At 42.7% G+C, this 23,511-nt stretch overlaps 1 protein-coding gene across 6 annotated transcripts in view; it reads right to left on the reverse strand.

Moving 5' to 3' along the window:
* The window catches only part of NFYC (nuclear transcription factor Y subunit gamma), a 104,444-nt gene that overhangs the window by 25,381 nt on the left and 55,552 nt on the right, over nucleotides 1-23,511 (reverse strand). For all 6 annotated transcript variants that reach the window (XM_073615422.1, XM_073615420.1, XM_073615418.1 and 3 more), the window contains one exon: nucleotides 16,227-16,336. In XM_073615422.1, coding sequence (XP_073471523.1) covers nucleotides 16,227-16,328 — 102 coding nt within the window. In that variant the 5' untranslated portion in view covers nucleotides 16,329-16,336. The remainder of the gene's footprint in view (nucleotides 1-16,226; nucleotides 16,337-23,511) is intronic.

Consider the following 23,511-nt stretch of genomic DNA (forward strand, 5'->3'; position numbering starts at 1 on the left):
TATACATACACACACACGCATCTTAAATCGCATAGTGTCCCATGGAAATAATTAGTATAAAAAAAGCCAAATGCTTATTGAGTAATGGATACAAAGGCGTTATATGATGCAAATGAATCACAGTTGAGGTGAAAAGCATCAGTAAACGTGTCAAGCCCATCAATGTCATCATGTTCCCAACACATAGCTTGGCCTCAACTGTGATTCGTTTGTATCATATAACTCATTTGTATCTATTACTCAATAAGCATTTGATTATATACACACACACATATATATATATAAAAAATACATGGTTGAGCATGAGTGAGTATCATATGCTTATGATATATATCATATGCTTTGTTTATATGCCAATTAAACAATTTCTCCTACCACGTGTCTTGTGCCTCACTCAAAGTCCCACAAACCCCTTTCTTTTTTTCAGTAGTCTGCATTTGTCCATGGGCCCATACTGCCCTAAACATAAGTACAATTCGATTTACTGTGCAGCCCCTTCAAACTGCTGCAGTGGTCAGCCTCTCAGACTGACAAGCTGCCTGTAGCGGGGCTGGACGGCACAACTACCCTCCACCTGCACCTAAACGCTGGGCAAAACACCCCATGTACATGAGGCCTTATAGAGCAGCATGTATAGTTGGTGTAAATAGATAAACCTTGTGGATCACTGTGGTTATATGCAGAGTATCTCATACCTTATACAGTTTAACAACCACATTCAGGTACAGTTTTGTGTCATAAGTGATAACTACAAAACAAGCATTTACTGCAAACAATAAAGTATATAAAGGAGATATCACAAGGACTCTCACAAGGAAGTAGGTATCACAAATGTACAAGTTTAATAAGCATTGACAAAATTGTATTTTTTATTGAGCAACACTGAGGACATCATCCCGTCTTATGTTAATCAGGCACTGCAGGTAGCTGTGAGCCTGCAGACACCAATGATTAAGGATTATAGAACAGATAGCCAGCTGGGTTCTTCACACTGCCTCTTTCCCACAACAGTGGGCAATGACCTTCAGTAGCAAACCATTTAGTTGCTGGAGCTTAAAAAAGGGAATTCATAATTTTAAAAATGCCATTAAAATTGTGAATGCAACAGATGAATGCAGGAGTGTACATCTAACACATGAGTAAGACTAGCATATCTGGAGGGCTCTTAATATTTATTGGCATGGTAAAAATCTACACTGCTTACTGGGCAGGAGTTATTGGTAAAAGTAATTCAATTTAAAATAAACATATCCAAATTAAGATATTTTGAATTACACACAACACCCCCAACAAAGGCAGGAGGCAGATGAAAAAGTGTCAATGAGCTAATAAATTTGATCAGACCCTAAAAATAATCTGAAATACACCACATCTGGTTAAAGGAAGAAAGCTTCTACTGCTATAATTAGCTGGCTATAGGGGTGTCAAACAGATCATAGCTTTACAAACTAATAAATCACTAACTGCAACAAGCAAGCAGCCAGGGAAGTTGCAAAAAATCTGAACTGGCATCTTCAATAAAGGTTTCAGTTTAGTGCCTCACTAGACAGAGGACAATGCCCCTTTATCTGCATCTTTATAAACAAGTGAGCAGAAAAGTGATCACATTTCTATCCTTGCAGGTTTACTGAAAAATGGGTGTGCAGGCAAGGCTTGGACTATACATTTTACCATGTGGGAATAGACTAATCTCTCTGACATCCAAGCTTTCCAAACATGAGATTACTGCCCTCATGCCAAAAATCACTTTCCCTGTAAGGTCATCCAAATGCATCATCCTATTAGGACACCTTACATTAGTAGTGTCAATTAATCAGCCTTGCACTTCTTACCACCCAGCTGTGTGTGTCCAAAGGAGGAAATCTATATACTGGATAATAACAGTTCTAAGACAAAGTTAAGAATCAGAAAATGTCCTACCTGCTACATTTTATAGCTTCCTGTGCCTGTCTGTGGTTGTCTGGCCACGCAGGGTGCAGATGATGGATGGATGTTGCTATTGCACAAGAACCACCCCAAAATGGTGACAAAAGGCTATTACAGAGGCAAATATTGGATATTCAGTGTATGCTTTCATATGTCCAGTGCACGATAACTTTCCATTGGAATATTTGCACACTTTATTTAGTGTTGTAGATGCTTGAGTCCAATGTGTGCGATGTAAAAAAAAGGTCAAGTTTCTAGCTGGCTCCAGCTGTGGTAATCTGCTCTACTGTTACATTTACAGAATCCCCCAGTAGAGAAGGGAGTCTGTTCTTTTAGATGACAAGTTTCTATGGCACCAACAAGGAGAAGTCATGTTTATGGCTGCTAAAAATGCCATTCAAAATAATGAATAATGAATAGTTTGGGCTGTTTGGTGTGCCCTTTAGAGCTACATTTTCACTTTGCAAGCCTAATGACTTCAAGTCAACAAATTGTTACAAGCGTCACTCCATACTGCAAATTTTTGAAAGCTGAGCACATGAAAAATCTCCATAGCGATTCTAAAAATGCAGTAAAAAGTGGAGCCCAGCCCAAGCTTAACTTTAAGCCCTTGGGGTCATTTCAAGTCTGTTTTTCTTACCAGTGTAAAATGATACAACCACTTCCCATACATATTTTTTCAAGTGCCTTGAAAAAAATATTCATAACCCTTGAAATTGTGCCCTTTTTTTAATTTTACAACCAAAAACCTAAATGTATTTTATTGGGATTTTATGTGAAAGACCAACACAAAGTGGCACATGATCGTGAAGTCGAAGGAAAATGATAAATGGTTTTCAACATTTTTTTTTTACAAATAAATTTGTGAAAAGTGTGGCGTGCATTTGTATTCAGCCCCCTTTACTCTGATACCTCTAACTAAAATCTAGTGGAACCAATTGCTTTCAGAAGTCACCCACTGGAGTACCCTCTTCATGTTTAGGGTCCACTCCCTTGGACCTGTACAGTACCCTGCAGGAATGCCTTAGCGCTGTGGTGTCCAGGATTCTACTTCGCAGGGTCCAGCACCCGGAGGTAGCATTACAGGCAAAACCTTGCAGGATCTTGAGTCTTCTTTGCAAGGCTCGTATAACCCAGTAGGTAATGAAAATGAGCCCAACTGTGTCCCATGATGTATGAAAAAGAAAAATGTTTTTCAAAATTCTTACAAATAAAAAAGGTGTGAAAAGTGTGGCGTGCATTTGTATTCAGTCCCCTTTACTCCGATACCCCTACCTAAAATCTAGTGGAACCAATTGCCTTCAGAAGTCACCCAATTAATAAATATAATTAGCCTTTGTGTAATTGAATCTCAGTACAGGCAGTCCCCGAGTTACGAACACAATAAGGACTGTAGGTTTGTTTGTAAGTTGTAACTTCCAGTCGGAACACTGCATTCGTAAGTGTTATTAGGTGTAACTGCCTCCTGTGCATGGATGTGGGATGTTCCGGGTGCTTGTTATGTTATCTGGGGCTTAGTATGGCAGTGTGGGATGTGTCCGGAGGTGCTCGAAAGGTATCCAGGACCAGCGTGGAGCACAAGTGGCCAGCATTTGAGGCCGTTCACAAGTAGAAGTCGTTCTTAACTCGGGGGCTTTCTGTATAAATACAGCTGTTCTGTGAAGCCCTCGGAGGTTTGTTAGGAGAACCTTCGTGAACAGCATCATGAAGGCCAAGGAACACACCAGACAGGCCAGGGATAAAGTTGGAGAAGGTTAAACCAGGGTTAGATTATAAAAAAATATCCCAAGCTTTGAACATCTCACAGAGCACTGTTCAATCTATCAACCAAAAATGGAAAGAATACGACACAACTGAAGACCTACCATGTCATGGCCGTCCACCTAAACTGACAGGACGGGCAAGGAGAGCATTAATCAGAGAAGCAGCCAAGAGGCCAATAGTAACTCTGGAGGAGCTGCAGAGATCCACAGCTCAGGTCGGAGAATCTGTCCACAGGACAACTGCACTCCACAAATCTGGCCTTTTTGGAAGGGGCAAGAAGAAAGCCATTGTTGAAAGAAAGCCATAAAAAAGTCCCATTTGTAGTTTGCGAGAAGCTATGTGAGAGACACAGCAAATATGTAGAAGGTTGTGCTCCGGTCACGAGACCAAAATTTAACTTTTTGGCCTAAACACAAAACACTATGTGTGGCCAAAAAAGAACACCGCACATCACCCTGAACACACCATCCCCCCCCCCCCCGAAACATAGTGGTGACAGCATCATGTTGTGGGAATGCTTTTCTTCAGCAGGGATAGGGAAGCTGGTCAGAGTTGATGGGAAGATGGATGAGGCCAAATACAGGACAATCTTAAAAGAAAACCTGTTAGAGTCTGCAAAAGATTTAAAGGGGGGGGGGGGGGGGGCGACCCTAAACATACAGCTAGAGCTACAATGGAATGGTTTAGATAAAAACAAATTCATGTGTTAGAAAGGTCCAGCCAAAGTTCAGACCTAAATGCAATTGAGGGGGGGGGGGCGCAAATACAAATCACTTCACATATTTGTGTAAAAAAAAAAAAAATAATGTTGAAAACCATTTATTGTTTTTTCTTCCACTTCACAATTATGTGCCACTCTGTTTAGGTCTGTCACACAAAAGCCCAATAAGATACTAGAGCTGCATGAATAATTGTTAAGAAGTGAGATCTTGATTCTTTCCCCCTCATGATCTTAATGCATTTTTCTGATTCTTTGCAGAGTTCTCTGCTCAAGCCGACAGAGATATATATATATATATAGATATATATATATATATATATATCTATATATATATATATATAGATATATATATATATATATATATCTATATATATATATATATATATATCTATATATATATATATATATATATATATATATATATATATATATATATATATATATATATATATATATATATATAGTTAGCTCAGGGGTTGAGGAATTTTGTAAAACTTGACTGGTGTGTGGTTTATCGTGTGTGTATTATACACAGACACACACACCAGTCTGCCAAGTTTGCCAAGTTTCACAACATTCCTCAACCCCTGATGAGCTAATTATAAACATTGTAACCTTTTGTTCTTTAGATCAAAGGAATGAGCTTTGGTCTGCAAATGGGGTCAGTTTAACTACTTAAAGACTAAACCTTTTTCTGACACTTGCTTGGCTTCAAGTTAATTTTTTTTTTTTTTGTTATAGAAAATTTACGTAGAAACATCAAAAATATTATAGTATAAAATATTTTTTTTGCAGACCCTAGAGAATAAAATGGTGGTTGTTAAAATATTGTGTGATACTATATTTGCACAGCAGTCTTTCAAATGCAATTTTTTGGGAAAAAAAACAAAAACACTAATTACAAAACTAAAAATAAAAAAACAGTAAAGTTAGCCCATTTTTTTTGTAAAATGTGAAAGATGGTGGTACGCCACAAAAATTTTGATCTTTATTCTAAGCAACAAAATTTTATTTCTCATTTTTTCCCAGAATCGTGCAGCTCTATAAAATACATTTACGTATTTGGTTATAACATTACAAAATGTGGAAAATGTCAAGGGGTATGGATACTTTTTCAAGGCACTGTACATCTCTATACATACACACACACACACACCTGGTAAAATAAGTATTGGACACGTCAACATTTTTCTAGGTAAATATACATTGGTGATCAAAATTAGAGAGAATTTATGAACACTTGATTGTTTCATGTGATTTGATGTAATTTTTGTTGTGGCTATACCATGCTAATAAAACAGGGTTTTTCAAAATAACCAAGGCACTTCAACAAAAAAAAAAAAACACCTTTATTTTGTAGCAAGCAATGATCAAAATTAGAGAACCACAATGACTGTAGCACAGAGAAAGATTGCAACTAAAATTTCTGAAGGTTACAACAATTAGTAGGAAGTGTACAGGCCCTTGCTTTGAATGACTTCAGCACATCTTTGTCGCCAAGGATTTTCCAGAGGTTTTCTATTGGGTTTAGATCAGGATTCTGGGCTGGCCATTTCATTATTTCAAGGTTTTCAGCTTCAAGGAACTGCTTTACCCCATTTTCTGTGTGACGGGGGCATTGTTTTGCATGAAAATTGCTGGCTGATTGGGTGATGAACGCAGGGAAGGAACTGCATGTTGTCGAAGAAGGTTCTGATAAACATTTGCATTCACTCTGCCATGTAGCTGTATAAGAGGCCCAACTCCTGCTGCAGAAAACATCCCCCAAACCATGATGCTTCCCCCTCCACCTTTCACTGTCATCTTTACACACTTTGGGTTCAGTCTTTTCCCCAGTTTGGCAACGAAGATAATGTTTCCTATCGGACCCAAATAAATAAAAACTTTTCATCACTTAAAGCGGAGTTTCACCCTAAAGTGGAACTTCCGCTCATAGGATCCCCCCCCCCCTCCGGTGCCACAATTGGCACCTTTTAGGGGGGAGGGGGGTGCAGATACCTGTCTAATACAGGTATCTGCAGCCACTTCTGGGCTTAGATAGCCGCAGAATATCCCCCCCACCCCCATTGTGTTCTGGGAAACACACAGTTCCCAGAACACAACGGGGACCAGTGCAGAGGTGCAGCGCGACTCGCGCAGTAGGGAACCGGGCAGTGAAGCCGCAATGCTTCACTTCCCGATTCCCTGCCCGAGGATGGCGGCGGGGGGGGCAGCCGAAAGATTGATCAGCTTCGGCTGCCGACATCGCTGGACTCTGGGACAGGTAAGTGTCCATTTATTAAAAGTCAGCAGCTGCAGTATTAGTAGCTGCTGGCTTTTAATACATTTTTTTAAGGTGGAGCTCCTCTTTAAGTGAACTTTGGACCAGTTCTCCTCTGTCCATACAACATGCTCCTCAGCAAAGTTTAGTCTAGCCTTTTGATTCTGCTAATGAGGTTTGGTCACAGCAGGTCACAGTCCAAATTCTTACACGGCGAGACACTGTATAACAAGACAGATCCTTACTTGGTTCAGTGTGGAACTGGCAAGCAATCACAGCCGCAGTATTAAACTGACTGCCCACTGAGATTCTGTGCCCTCTTCCATTTGTCTTTCGTGGACGACCAGCCTTCTTGGGGGACTTGAATGAGTTTGTGGCATTGTAAAGAATATTCTAGAATTCACAGATTTGGAATGACAAACTTCTCTTGCTATGGCTGAAGGGTCATCCCTTTGGCCTTCATCTGGACAACCTGCTGCTGGAGGGTTTCAGTCACTTTAGAATGGCTCACAATCTTGCAGTCAGTGAAAACTGGAAAGTTAGGCAAGGTGCCAGATTAACACCAATAACTGGGAGGTATCTTAAAGTGTTCTCTAATTTTGATCAATGTTCTTTTTCAAATCTCATTGAAGTTTTTTTTATTCTATGCTTCAAAATATTTGTAACTCATGAAATATGCTTAACAAAATTGCTCTTTTACTCCTGCTTAGATAATTTAAAACAGGACTAAGCAGTGACCTTGAAACTTAGGAAATTGTAGGTTGTTCGAGTGCATTTCTAAAGGTGCTATTGACATAAAATTTTCACCACATGTCGGTAACAACCCATGCAAACCATACATACAAATAAACTTAAATTTCTGAACTTATTTGTTTTGGTTATGTGTAATAAAATGGAATGACACAGGGAAAAAGTATGAGGAAAGGCAGGTGCAAAAAAGGCATGGAAGCCAAGACACCAGCTGTAATTAGGAAGCAATCCTGCCCCTTGTCAGTGCAAATGAGTATCTGGTTCAGTTTCAACTGATGGCCTATAAGAAGGTGTCTCATTACCAAGGTGTCACACAAGAAACATCTCCTGATGGGTAAAAGCAAAGAGCTCTCTCAAGACCTTTGCAACCTTATTGTTGCATAACATACAGATGGCATTGGTTACAGAATTTCTAAACCTCTGAATGCACCAGTGAACACTGTTGGGACCATAATCCAGAAGTGTAAAGAACATAATTTCGCCATAAACCGGCCACCACCAAGTGCTCCTTGCAAGATTTCTGACAGAGGAGTGAAATTAATTCTTAGTGGGGGATCGTGCTCCTCTTGCCTCAGCTTGACCAGTAACTGGCGCTTGTCACCTTCCCATTGCTTATCAGGGGAGGGTGCCTAACTCTGCAGATTCACTTTTAATGTTTATTGCTATACTTTTTCAATGATTGTTACTCTGTGCATCTGTCATTGTTCTATGGATACTATTGTACAACTGTCAACCCACTTTTTCTGTTAAAACTCAATGAAAATCTAGTGAACCAAAAAGAATTGTCCAAGAGCAGAGGATCACTTGTGGAGAGCTTCAGTAAGACCTGGAATTAGCAGGTACAATTGCTTCAAAGAAAACGATTAGGCTACTTTCACACTTAGGGGCTATAGCGCTAAAAATAGGATTTTTATAACAGCTTACCTGTAAAATCCTTTTCTTTTGACTGACATCACGGGACACAGAGCCTCAGTAATTACTGATGGGTTATATAGGGTATTACTAGGTGATTGGACACTGGCACACCCTAGACAGGACGTTCAACCCCCTATATAATCCCTCCCCTTACTGGGAATACCTCAGTTTTGTAGCAAAGCAATATAAGTATTAGAAGAGGGGTGGGACCTCTGTGTCGCGTGATGTACCTCAAAAGAAAAGGATTTTACAGGTAAGCGGTTATAAAAATCCCATTTTCTTTCTCGTACATCACGGGACACAGAGCCTCAGTAATTACTGATGGGATGTCCCAGAGCAATGCTATCTGAGGGGAGGGGAACAACAACACAGTAGGGTGTAATCAGACCTGAGGACCTCGTACCGCTGCCTGCAGCACACTACGCCCAAAGGCGATAGCCTCACGCCTTCTTACATCCAACTGATAAAATCTGGTGAATGCATTGACTGAAGACCAGGTTGCGGCCCATCAGATTTGAGCTATAGAAGCTTGGTGATGCACTGCCCACGAAGCACTAATAGCCTTGATTTGAAAAGGTGGAATTTTCTGTTTCAAACCATAAGCTTGAACAATCACTTGAGGAATCTATTTTGAAATGGTAGACTTTGATGCTGCCTGTCCTCTATTAGGAACTTCTGGCAACATAAACAAAACATCCGTTTTGCGAATTTGAGCAGTTGCTTCCAGATAGGCTTTGACTGCTCTTACTACATCCAAAGAATGTAGTGACCTTTCTTCCGTAGAACAGGGATCTGGAAAAAAGGAAGGCAGAACAATATCTTGGTTTAGATAAAAATCTGAAACCACTTTCGGTAGAAAGCTAGGATGAGGGCGCAATACCACTCTAGCCTTGTGCATGATTAAATAAGGCTCTTTACAGGAAAGAGCTGCTAATTCTGATACTCTTCTAGCAGAAGAAATGGCTACCAGAAAAATTAACTTCCTTGTCAACAAGACCAAGGGAATTTGACGTATTGGTTCAAAAGGCTGTTTCTGTAAAACTGACAGTACCAAACTCAACTCTCAGGGGTTTAGGGGCGCCTTAACCGGAGGATTAAGACGCTTTACCCCCTGCAAGCTTTGGACCAAAGAATGTGAAGCAAGTGGCCGTTGAAATAATACTGACAAGGCTGAGACCTGGCCCTTGATGGTACACTCAAGGCCAGCTTCATTTCTAATCCCATTTACAGAAAGTCAAGAATTCTACCTATGACATCTTTTCTGGGATGCCAAACCCTGGATTCACAGCAGGAGACATAAGTTTTCCAGACTCTATGATAAATCAATCTGGAAGCTGGCTTCCTTGCATTGATCAAGGTAGAGATCACAGGACCTGAAAGCCCACGACTCTTCAGAACGTGGGTTTCAATAGCCAAACCGTCAAATTTAGCGTTCATAAGGCAAGATGGAACACTGGACTTTGGGATAACAGGTCTGGACGTGACAGTAGGGTCCACGGGGAACCTACTGTCATTTTTACTATTTCTGCTACCAAGCTCTCCTGGGCCAAGCTGGGGCCACCAGAAGTACCGACCTCTTTTCCTGCCTGATCCTGCTAAGAAGTCGTGGCAGTAGCAGAATAGGAGGGAATGCATAAATCAGTGAGAAACGATGCCACGGAGTCACCAACGCATCTGTCCCGCATGCAAGAGGATCCTTTGTTCTTGCCACAAACTTGTCGATCTTCTTGTTGAATCTGGATGCAAAGAGATCTACATCCGGAACCCCCCCCCCCCCCCCCCCATCTTTGGCATGTGGCCAAGACGTCGGGGTGAAGAGACCATTCCCCTGGGACAGTGGCTAGCCTGAAAGGCAGAGTTATAAACGGAAAGTGGCTTTTTTCTACTTCGAAACGCAAGTACTTTTGATGAGCAGGGAAAATAGGTACATGCAGGTACGCATCCTTGATGTCCATTGACGCCAGAAGTTCTCCTTGTAGGATGGAGACTACAGATCAGTTTTATTCCATGCGAAAGGACCGAATCTTTAGGAATCGGTTTAGATTCTTAGATACAGAATAGGTCTGACATCTCCATTTGGTTTTGGAAACGTGAAAAAGTTTGAACAAAACCCCAATCCCTGCTCTTCCGTTGAGAACAACCACGATAACTTTTTGCGACAACAGTCGCTCCAACGCTAGAAAGAGAGACTTTTTTTTCTCTAGGTCTCTGGGAACATTTGATCTGAGGAAACGAGGAGAGGGGAATTCTTGGAACTCTAGTTTGTAACCTAGAGTTACCATGGAGATCACCCATCTGTCCTGGAAATCTTCCTGCCAGAGCCTTGAGAACTGTAGCAGTCTTCCCCCCACCCAAGCGAGCGGGGGCGCTCCTTCATAAAGAGGCTTTAGCGTCTTGTCTAGAAGGCTTCCTCCCCCAGGACTTCGTTTGTCCCTGGGGTCGACTCTGAGATTTATTTCTTGAGCCTGACGGAGAAGGCCGTCGTCACTGCCTGCAGGCTGATGCTCCTGGCACTGGGGACAAAGCCCGTTTAAAAGAGGGACGTTTACTCCTTTTCTTAACTGGTAAGAGTGTCCTTTTCCCACTAGAGATCTTTTGGATATAATTGTCCAAATCCTCTCCGAACAGCCTTGCACCACGAAAGGGAAATCCAGCCAGAAGCTTCTTACATGGTGATTTCGGCCGACCAATTTTTTAACCCTAAGATTCTACGCATATGCACCAACCCAAGCGTAAGGCGAGAGGTTTGGATAATAGAATCTCTGATTGCGTCAACAGCAAAACACAAAGCCGCTGGTAGTTTGGCAAACCCCCGGGCCTGCTGTTCAGGTAAAACTTTGAGGACCTGTTTAACATGGTCTCTCAAGTATTGACAGACTCAAATTGCTGCCACTGCAGGTTGAGCTACTAAACCTGCCAAGGAGAAAACATTTTTTAACAGGAATTCCATTTTTTTTTTTATCAGTTGGATCCCTAAGCATCTGAGCGTTGTTGACAGGACAAGTCAGACTTTTATTTAGGGAGGAAATGGAGGCGTCAATTGCCAGTATACCCCACATCTTTGTAAATTTTTCCTCCATAGGATAAAGTGTAGCAAACTTCTTAGGCAGAAAAAAATGTTTACCTAGGTGATCCCACTCAGAATAAATAAGCTCTTCCAGTAAACTATGAACATTTGTAGTTTGAGGAGGCTTCAGTGAACCCAAAGAAGAGGAGGGTTCTTTGACTCAGATACGGGTAATTTGAATGTGGAGCAGACCAATCCAGCAAGAATTTGCTCCAACACCTTCTCATCCTGAGAAGCTGAAGAGGGCCCTTCTCCACTTGATTCCTCAGAAGAGGAATCATTAGTCTCATCCCGATCCTCTGAGAGGGATTCCTCTCCTTTTTCCCCCAGAGTTCCTCTGCTTGAGGGTCCTAGGTGGCAGAAGGGGACCTAGTGCGTTTACTTCCACTGAGTGAAGATGCGATTAAGGCCATTAGTCTTTCCTCTAATCCATTAATGGTTGAGGAAAAAAACCTCCTGCGTAATGTATACAGGGGCTGAAGTGCCAGAAGCAGATGCAGCCCCTGACCCCGACAGCTCACCCTGGCCAGCTATCCCAGGTCCTTCTGGGGGGGAAAGTGCTGCAGAGGGGGGGTCCTCAGAGCCTGAGGGAGATCCCTTAGAGCCCCTATTTTTCGGGGTATTTGTCCCTCTTCTACCCATAGTGCCAAGCAACAAAGGTAGAGGTACCACAAAAAAAAGCACTGACTGCTGAGAGATGTAGTTCAGCAACTGCCGCTGCTACCAATGCTCAGTCTGGTGCTTAAATAAATGCTGCCTGGGAAATGCCCGAGTTCCACCTCACATGCGCCCGTCAGCTCTGTGTCCCTGCATAAGCTGCATGCACCTGAAAGAGAGTGCACCTTATACCCTGTGTAGCCAGGGATGTGGGCGTCTAATCACGCCAGACGCCGCGTTAATACTCCGCCCCCCTCCTCCGACCACCCCTACAGACCCCCTCGTTTTTTCAAAAACGTGTGCTTTCCCGCGCGTACAGCGTGGACAGAGGCAGATGGAACTGGCATGAAAGGTATGTACTCTTGACAGCCCCCGGAGGCAACAATAGGCATAGCATACATTTACTTAAAGGAGAAAACCTACTAGAATTAAAAAATTCCTGAGGAGTCTCCCTTACCTTATTCAGCTGCAAGGTTCTGTATACAGACCTAATCTTCACCTCTCACGGGCTCCGTTTGAAAAACCTTCAGAGACTGGGAACCCCCTTGAATAGGGGGATCCACAGTTCTGGGCCCGTAAAGCACCCCGCCAGGAGTATGGCTGAAAAAAACAAATACTGGATCCCGGGTCCAGCTCTCTAAAAAGAGAAGCGTTACAGGTAAAACCTCGTTTCTTCGGAAACGAGGCCCGGGTACCATCCAATTCGGCCTGGAAAAGACACTTTGAATGGATCCGGTTGCATGGCTTGCCCCAGTATAGGATATTCCTTTGAAGCTCAGCACAGCATATCTTACTCGTGACCGACACCTAAGACACTGGCGAAAAAACTGAGGTATTCCCAGTAAGGGGGGGAATTATATAGGGGGTTGAACTTCCTGTCTAGGGTGTGCCAGTGTCCAATCACCTTGTGATACCCTATATAACCCATCAGTAATTACTGAGGCTCTGTGTCCCGTGATGTACGAGAAAGAAAATAGCTCTTGCAAACCGCCTTTCCTGTCATTCCAGTGTGAAAACCTGAGTGCTTTCATACTGGAGTGGTACGCTGGCAGGACAACAAAAAAAAAAAAAAGTCCTGCAAGCAGAATCTTTGAGGCGCTTTAGGAGCGGTGTATACACAGCTTCTAAAGCACCCCTGCCTATTGAAATCAATGGGCAGTGCCGCCAAAGCACCAGCAAAGCCCTTTTTTTTGGCCGCTAGCGCTTTACCGCCGATGTCCCCAGCCCCCCAGTGTGAAAATGCTCACTCAACCGCCATGACCTCTATGCACGCTCACCACGCAACACTCCATTGCTGAAGAAAAAGCGTGTTGAAGCTCGTTTAAAGTTTGCTGCACAACATTTAGACAAGCCTGTGACATACTGGGAGAACATAGTCTGATCAGATGAGACCAAAATTTAACTCTTTGGATGCCATAATACACACCATGTTTGAAGGTCAAATGGCACTGCACATCATCCCAAAAACATCATAACAACAGTGAAGTTTGAAGGTAGGAACATCTTGTGTGGGGCTGTTTTTCAGCATATGGTACTGGCAAATTTAATTTCGCTGAAGGAAGGATGGATGGAAACATGTACCAAGACACTCTTGCTAAAAATCTGCTGCCATCTACCAAGATGATGAAGATGAAATGAGGGTGGACATTTCAGCAAGACGATGATCCCAAACACAAAAGTCAAGGAAACCCAATTGGTTTCAAACAAAAAAAATAAAGCTGCTAGAATGGCCCAGCCAATCACCTGAATCCAATCAAAAATCTATGTAAAGAAAGAACTAAAGATCAGAGTTCATAGATGAGGCCCATGGAACCTTCAAGATTTGAAGTCTATGTGGAAGAATGGGCCAAAAACAACACCTGAGCAATGCATGCGACTAGTTTCTCCATATAGGTTGTGTCTTGAAGCTGTCATTACCAAAGGATTTTGTACGTATTAGCATTAAATACATTTCAGTTAGCGTGTTTAATACTTTGTACCTATGTCATTTCATTTTATTATTACACATAACTTCATTTCTGAACGTTTTTTCTTTTTGGTCTCTTTGTATGTATGGATTGCATGGGTTGTTACCGACATGTGGTGAAAATTTCTTGTCAATAGTACCTTTAGAAATATATTTACCTAGAAAAATGGTGACGTGTTCAATACTTTTTTACCCACTGTATATATGTGTGTGCAAAGAGGGCTTTTTTTCCTAAATAATTTGCATTGGAAAAACCGCAAAAAAAAAAAAAAAAAAAAAAAAGTGGAAGTTCCACTTTAAGGACTCCTCACCCCCTTACATGCCACATTTGGCATGCACTTTTTTTGGGGGGGGTGTTTGACAGGTACCCAGCTCCCACTTCCGCTCAGCGACTCGAGCGGAAGTTCTCTTCTCCCCCTCCCTTTCTGCAATCTTGTGGGACACGTCATAGGTCCCTGAAGATTGCCTGGCCATTGAAGAGATGCAGCGTGACTCGCACATGTGAAGTGTGTACCCGGCTGTGAAGCTGCAAGCTGTCGCAGCCGGGTGCCCACACTTGTTATGCCGGCACCGGGGAGAGAACCAAGGGTTCAGGTGGCCGCATTGCTGGATCATGGGACAGGTGAGTGTGCTGACTTTTAATAAACACAAATACGGCTGGAACTTCGCTTTAACTGATAAAACGAACAGTCCACATGTGTGAAAGGGGCCTAACATTGCTTTCAAGTGCAGTTCTTGAGGTGGTCACATGTTACAATATATACTGCATTCTATACTGCCATGAACAGGGTCGTCCTTATCCTCTTGTCAAAGAAGTGAATTGTAACAATACTGTCTCCCTTTATTTTGTAAAGTGCTACACAAACTGTTGGCACCATATAAATTCTGTTCTGTATATTAATATTCTACACACTTTTTTGAAATACCAATAAACTAGGCCAGTGATGGCGAACCTTGTTTTGGAACTACATTTCCCATGATGCTCATGCACTCTGCGGTGTAGTTGAGCATCATGGGAAATGTAGTTCCAAAACAGCTGGGGTGCCAAGGTTCGCCATCACTGAACTAGGCATAGGGCTCGTCAAAGATTTTCCATGCTAATTGTGTGTGAGCTGCTATTAACTTTCCTACCTAATCTACCTGTTGAAATGCTGTTTTGGAGGGATAAAAGATGCTATAGTTTAAATGCTGTAGGGGTACTGTACATGTATAAACCCATGAAGAACCATTCCCATTGTCACCAACTCAAAAAGAGTAGTCAGTAAATGCTTGGATTGCCATTATGTCAGATTTAGCTAAAGCACCAAATTTGTTGTAGACATCTGTGTGTGCTGCAATGAATGCTTTGGCACTCTGGTGCAGTGTGTCTCAACCTTTTTTCAGTCAAGGCACCCATTTAAATTATGGACAGGCTCAAGGCACCTCATTCAAATAAGAAAAAAAAAAAAAAAAAAAAAGGATTCATATAATTTTACATTACGCAGCAACAGCCACACACTGGATACCTAACATTAGAGGTGATTTATCTAAAGCAAATACACCTCTGCACACTGGCACTGACTAGTATTCCAGCTTATCGCTTTTTCCTCAGTTTCACTTGATCACTCAGCTAATCTGACCAAATGCTGATGGAGTGGATCAGGGGAGGGGCAAATAAGGATGCTTTACAGCTGACCAACAGCCTCCTCATCAACTGTTATTGGTTGTTATGATGCCGGCGGCTAGAAGGTCGTAACGGTGTACAATGAAAACCTGTGGCTTTGTGCAACTAAAAGGCTAAAAAGACAGGCTTGATCCACTCGCTGGCTTGTACACAATTTCTGGGCAAATTTAGGTAATTTGCCAAGACACCCCTGAAAAAACCTGAAGGTACCCCAGAATGTTGAAAAAGGCTGCCTCAGTGTGCAGACAGCTTAAAACTTTACTATTTTCAAGTTGTAAACAGTCTTCTAGCATTGACACAAAAAGTCTAGCGATCTCTACAAGGACACTTTCTGCAGCCCTAAACACATTCTCTGCTTTACAGATCACTAGAGGGGGCATTTACATATCTACACAATACAATAATTTGAATATGGGGCAGCAAAAAAAAACAAAAACAAAAAAACACTTTCTAGTGTGACAATGTAAAATGTTACTGAATAGTTATTCTTAAATGTGTGTCACACACACGCACAAGTGACGTATATTTTCTACTTACCACTGTAAGGTTGCGAATATCTTCCATCACTCTTGGCCAAAACGACTGCAAGCTTTGCTGTGCATCAGAGTTCCCTGCACCAAACCCCCCATCTGTAGACATGTTCAGACCTGAGAAAAAGAAAATGGATCAAAAATCAAAGATTTAAAAAAAAAAAACAAACAAAAAAAAAAAAAAAAAAAACTAAATATTAAACTGGCAAAAGGTGCAGAATATTCACTGAGATTGCCTGGTATAACCAGCATTTACTAAAAGGCCTGCACTACGCAGTTCTGCAGCCTCATGTTTATCTGCAATGCACTATAGAAAACCGAACAAAGGATTAATTGAGAGAGGGGCTCTCTGTGCATGAGTGAGAGAAATGTAGCACAAGGATCTCAACTAAACATGTGCAATAGTATATAGAAAGTAAGAACTCATTTACAGAAAGTTAACCACAGAACAATGTGACAAGGCCTTGCATGTTCTCAAACATTTAAAAAGGGGAAAAAAAAAAAAAAAAAAAAAGCATTCTGTGAGAAACTCCACATTGTTGCAGATGTTTAAAGTCAGTGCTAAATAACAACAACATTGTTTTAGGATAATAATAAAAAAATTATAAATGATATTATATATATATATATATATATATATATATATATATATATATAAATAATCGGTTACCTGAAAATGTTGCTAAATAACCACTGAAAAGCAGAGACTTGTAGAGCAATTTTTCTTACAATAAAATTCATGTCATGTCATACTTGCCTACACTGTACAATAGTTTTGCAAAGGGCAGCCCCGATTCTCCTCTTCTCGGGTCCCCCGCCGACATTCCTGGCTCTTCCTCTTCGGTGAGTGCCCCCATAGTGCCAAGTCACTTTCTATAGTGACACTCATGTGGGCTCACTCCTAAGCCACCCTGTTTGCATCTACTGACACAGACAACGCAGCTCAGCTCCGCCCCAATGCTCCCTTGTCACAGAGTTTGATTGACAGCAGGAGGAGCCAATGGATGCAGCATTAATCTGATGCTGCATCTTTCCCCCCCACTGCCACTACACTGAGAAATGAGCACTCAAACACCGCTGATCACTCAGTTCTCCGCTCTAACCCAAAAGTGAAAGTTCTGCCCTTTCGTCCGCCACCAAAAATAAAATTAGTAGGTAATCCAAGTGAAGGTCTCCTAACCCCCTTCCTATCACAGGTCCCAGAATGCTGCGGGATCATTCACAAATTACAGAGCAGCTTGCACAGTGAGTAGCCAACTATGCAGCCGCAAGGAGTTGCAGCTGGCTGCCCACAGTTAAGATGCTGGCACCGGGGACCGCAGACTGACTTAGGCGAGCAGAGCTGGATCCCTGGGAAGGCGAGCGTATATTAAAAGTAAGCAGCTACATTTTTTTGTAGATGCCGACTTGTCACATACCCAACTGAAGCTCCTCTTTAAACATGACTGGTCGATATGGTTCACACTTTTGCTTTCATAAAACAGATTGTTCATACAAATCACCAACTACAGTGTTTCCCAGACTGAGTTGAACAGCCTAGAGTTACTAAACATCTTCCATCCTGTTTTATTTGTAGCCACAAAAAAGTGGTCAGAGTCTAAATATATCATGTGTGTTCTCTTTCAAGTATTAACAAAACCTTTAAACAGCTCCTGACATATGCCAAGTGTACTTGCTGCTATGAATCATAGAGCATGCAGCTAAATTTGGCTCCACGCTGCGAGTTTTGGATTCTGCAGTTGTAAAACTGCAAGAAGTAAATCAGATCCCTGAACGTTCAACACAGTGACTCAATCACAGCTTCCACTGGTCAGAAACAAAAACCGTATGGCATACACTGTACTAGGAAGAATTAATCAATGAGTCTATAAAAGGAATTTTATTGACTGAAAAATACAACTGCATTAGGCTTGCCCCCTGGATTCATTCTTTCTATTTGCAATGTTAAAATAAAGACCAATTTTTATCTTGTGTCCTCTGCTATATATGGCAATTATGATCTGTTATCTATGAAGGACTAGTGTGATAAAACTGTCTTTGGCTACACTCTATTTCAAAGATTATCCCCCTCATTCTTAGGTAGGTGTGTGTGTCCAACAATCCATATTTTTACTGGCAGCCAGAAAAAAAAAAAAAAAAAAGCACTCTTTCCTGCCAGTAACAGGAAGAGGTTGCCAGTAAAAAAAAATATGACTGACACTCGGCTCCAGAGCCAGCTGAGACCATCCAAGTGCCTGCTACAGTGTGTTCGGGCGGCCCCAGTGGGAGGCGGCTCTGGCAGAAACAGTGCCAAAGCGGAGTGGTCGGAGCCTTGTGTGCAGGTCTGAGGGACTGTCAATTCGGTGTGGACTGAAGGGACCACCTGGCGCCAGGGCTGGTCCAAGGATTTTTTACACCCCAGGCGAAACCTCATTTTGCGCATCCCCTTAGATGTGCACACTTTATCCCAGCAGCATCCACGAGAGGTTATAACATTATTACAAAGGTATTTATAATACAGTTCCGAAAATATACATTATCGCAGAGACCGAGAGTGGGCAAACCAGCGACCCAGGTGTCCTAGGCAGCAGTGCACTCTAGGCGGCCGCCTAGTGGTAGCACCGGCCCTGCCTGGCACGGAGTGTGTCTGACTCAGGGAGGGGCCGTGTTTTGTCAATTAGTGTCAGGTGCTGCTGAACACTGCTGTCAGTGTTACTGTAAGTCAATTTCATGTATGTGTACCGTTACACACTGGTGTGTGTAAATAAACATTTAAATACACTGCACTAGGACTCAAAGCACTATGGGTTAGGGACAGAGAAAATATGAAAAACACCACAACTTTAAAGTACAATTCTAAGCTGACACAACCAGAAAATAAATGTGGATTTCACTTCATAGAAAAGCCATTTTAGAGACTTTTTTCCCCCCACGTGTAAAAACCAATGCACAGAATTTTTTAAACTGATACAAACCCACTACAATATCAAATGGTCAGCATCCATATGGGGGGGAGCCAATAAGACAGCGCTCAAATTTTCCACTCGCTTACTGACAAAATGCGAGTGGAAAATGAGGGCTGGCGAGTGTGGGCTGCCTCAGATCGGGGGGGGGGGGGGGGGGGGGGGGTGCAGTCTCCCAGCAATCATCTCAGGGAAGAGAGGAGAGAAGAGAGAAGGCGGCCGGAATCATCGCTGTAACAGCTTTCATTAGAAATGCAGAGTGTTCCCCACACTTTCTGTCAAACACAGTCCTGCTTCCTGGCCCGGGTACTTTGATAGACAGATCACCTGTCCAATGCCGGGATGTGCGATGTGCACCAAAGTACCAGGGCCAGGAGGCGGGGCTGTATGCGACAGCGAGTGGCGGGAACACTCTGCAATTCAACTGAAAGCTGTTACAGCGATGTTCCTCTGCACTCTAATGATCCGGCCGGCAATACTCTTCCTCTCCTCTCTTCCCCTGCACAGGTGACGCGGCACTGATGGGGACAGGTGAGGCTGCGCTGATAAAGTTGTTAATATTTATGTAACTTAATTCTGCATAAAACATTTGTCATTTCATGAGATAATTTATGAGGGCATATTTAGGGGTGGAATTAGGGGCGGGGCAACTGGTGGCAAGTAACCCTTGAGACCTGACTAGTAGGACTTGAAATTTTGAGTCCTACAATAAGAGACACGATACAAAGTCCTGAGACATGATTATTGAAAGGGGAGAACATCGTCAATGAAAAATCTACTAGTGTATGACCAGCATAAGAGGCTATTCATATATTGCAACATTAATGCAAACCAAAAAACCAAAAAAACAAAAACAAAACACCACAAAAAGTTACCCAGCTCCCACTACCCCTCGGCCACCTAGGCAACTGCTCCCCTCTCCCTCCCTGCAATCTCCTAGGACTCGGCACGGGTCCCAGAAGATTGCCTGGCCACTGAGACTCACGCATGTGCAGCGCGCACCCGGCTGTGAAGCAGCAAGCCACGGAGAGGAGCGAGGCTTCGGGCAGCCGCATCGCTGGACCGTGGGACAGGTGAGTGTCTGTTTATTAAAAGTCAGCAGCTACACTTTGAAGCTGCTGACCTTTAACAAACTTAAAAATGAGTGGAACTCCGCTTTATGATAAAACACCTGTGTGTAGCAGCCCCATCTCTATCAAGAGATGTGCACAAGTGCCTCAGCCATCCAGGACTCTCCCTCCTGATTGGCTGAGACACAGCACTGGCACCATTGGCTCTCGCTGTGGTTAGTCAGCCAATCAGGAGAGAGAGGGGTGGGGACCATGGCTCTGTGTGTGATTTTGACAAGTACCTGCTCCCACTTCAATCTGACTTCGCAACAGTGAATTCAGCAGAAAGTGCAGCCCCCACTACTTACTACTTATCCCGCCGCCGGGATATTCGCAAACCGCAGCAAGCTTTGCAGTAGGGAACCGGCTGTGAACCTGCAAGGCTTTACTGCTGGTTTTCCTTAGCCAAGATGGCGGCAGCAGCACCCCAGAGCTGATTGAAAAGTCGGCTCGGGTGAAGACACTACTGGATTCGTGGACAGGTAAGTGTCCTAATATTAAAAGACAGCAGCTACAAATACCTCAAAGGGCTGACTGGCAGTGACCTTAAAAGCCCAGAAACAGAGGACATTGTATCCATTGAAAAAGTTTAGGTTTATTCCACACACTGTTAACTTAAATGAATGGTGGTTACCAGTTGATTACCAACCCCATACCACAGGCATGCAGGACATGCTGGGGAACCGGATTACTGATGAGGACCATGGGGATCCATGTTGGAACATTCTCGCCGGCCTCAGCAAGGAGTCGGGTGGATCCATGTCATCGGAAGTAGATGTCACCAGAAATTATGTAGCTAGAACCAGAAAGTCGGTGGTGGACACTCAGACTGGGACACACCAGAGAATCACGTCAGTTGCCAGGGGAACATGTTTCGGGGTACGCCCCTTTGTCAAATCCCCATTTGAAGCTAGAATGAAGTGCACTTTGTTGCAAATCTAAACCAATTTGCGGTGATCATCCTATATTTTTTCCGTTGCGCAATGATGCGTTTCCACACAAATCCCCATCTCTCAAATGCAGTGCTGATTATTGTCAGACCCTCAATTTAGTCTTTAAACCAATTTGGCAATAGTTATTTTAAAGCCTTTTAGAAAAAGAAAAAAAAAAAAAAATCGCAACAATGATGCAGAGGCTTTCTGATTTTGGTGCCCTCAGACATTTATAGAAAAACTGTTGCATAGAACTTCTAACCTGTGGCTGGTACAACATATAGAACTTGCTTATAACCTTGTTAATTTTAATAACAAAATTGGCATATTTCCCATTACCAACTTTCCTCAAAGTCTTTTAGTGTTTTACTCACAAGATATTGCAGCCTTTGAACCATGTCCTGTTGGCACCACCCCGCTCAACAAAAGTCAACTGTCAATAGCAAGAGGGCGGCTGTAATAAGCTGCATGAGGTTGCTTGTAAATAGCATAGAGTTAACAATGCCAATTGATGGACTAGCGGAGTGCAAAACCCAAGTCAAATATGGTACTTTAAATTTATCAAGGCGTGTTTATTATAAGGCTGTTTAGTGTCTATTCAGTAAATCCAGGGTGATCTTCTATTTAAACTGAATAAAGGGCCCAGGCTGGTCTCAAGCTGATAAATGCTGCATTCCCTTACATAACTCTGCAGCTCAATATTTAAGGAAAAGTTTTAAGGCTTGCTCACACTGGCAGCTGGGGGTGGTAAAACCCCAAGGTTGAGCCACACTCAATCCGCTTCCCCTTTAGTTGCAGAGGCAATGGCTGGGGGTGTACATATGCCGCAGCTGAGATGCTCTGCTTCGCAGCAGCAGCAGCAAGAATTGTACCCCCTTCGCTTTGACTCATTCAAGACAACAGGGCTGCCCTGCGAGCACCCCGCAGCAGTGTGCAATGAACGGTTGCAGTGCACGAGTGTGGAGTTCAAGTGGTTAAAAGGAGAAGTTCACTTTTCAAGAAAAATATTTAAATTTTTTTTCCTGCAAAATAAAATAAAAGTGCATTTATACATTTTCCTGCAGCAGCCCAGAAAACATTGCACCTCTGTTTAGTGGTGCAACTGTCAGGCTTCTGAAGACAAACCCTGTAGCTTTTTGCCCATACCGTCATATGGGCTGCCTGTTGAAAACTGCAGGACTTGTGAATGAACTAAAATAACAGCGCTCATCAGTGCCCTTGCAGTTCACTTAGAACTACAATGGTAGTTGTAATGAATTCATAGGAAACTGAATAAAATGACACAGCTCTGTGGGCAGAGCCCAATTTTTAAATTGTGACAGTGGATGCAGTGAGATGATCCCCTGCGCACTCCCACGCCAAAGGGGAAGTGGCAGCAGGAGCTGGAACAGGTTACATGTTCCACCCCATATATGGGTGGAACATGTAACATGTTTCAAAAGGTTAATGTATCCTTTGAAGCAGGCTCAAAAGCTAGTGTTAAAGAGCCCCTATGGAATAAAATGTTGCAAGTTGCCACAGTTACCATTAGGTTAGCTACCAAATGGCTAAAACCTTTTTTTCTGAAAAGGATAGATATAGCTCCCAGATATACCGTGTCGCCCATGAAGCTTTTTCCCCACTCAGATTCTTGCAATAGTCAAATTGTGATCCTCTATTACCATGACTGTACCCTTTTCCCTTCCCCCAGTATCATATAATGGAGATCTGTAAAAGAAATTAAAAAAAAATAACTAGATAGGGGAGAGCATGAGGTCAGACACTTGGGGGGCCTTTCAGCTTTGAATTACCTTCAAGAGGTTATCCTCACATTAAATGGATAGGTTCACCCCTGCGCACCCACGCTGTGACAGCAGACCAGGAATCTTCTCCCCGTGTCCACTGCCACAGTTCAAAAAAAAAAAAAAAAAAAAAAAAAAAAGGAAGGCGGACACCCACCCAGCCATGTCACTCATTCACAGTACGCTACAAACGTCAGCCTTTGCGGCTTTCGACTTGAAGTTTATGACTTACCATAGTGCCGTGATCGCTGTGGTAGTTCAAGTCTTCCTGTTATTATTATTATACAGGATTTATGTAGCGCCAACCGTTTATGTAGCGCTTTACAACATGAGGGCAGACAGTACACACAATACAAATCAATGCAGGAGGGATCAAAGGGCCCTGCTCATTAGAGCATACAATCTAGAACCTGTTAGAATGTATCGGCTTCCGTTTACAAGCATGGCACCAGCGATTGCCTGATTGCTGGTGCAATGCTTCACAGGCTCCTGCAACAAATATAAATGCACATTTTTTTTACCTTCAAA

Source organism: Aquarana catesbeiana, linkage group LG02, assembly GCF_042186555.1.
Source record: "Aquarana catesbeiana isolate 2022-GZ linkage group LG02, ASM4218655v1, whole genome shotgun sequence".
NCBI classification, from domain to species: Eukaryota; Metazoa; Chordata; class Amphibia; order Anura; family Ranidae; genus Aquarana; species Aquarana catesbeiana.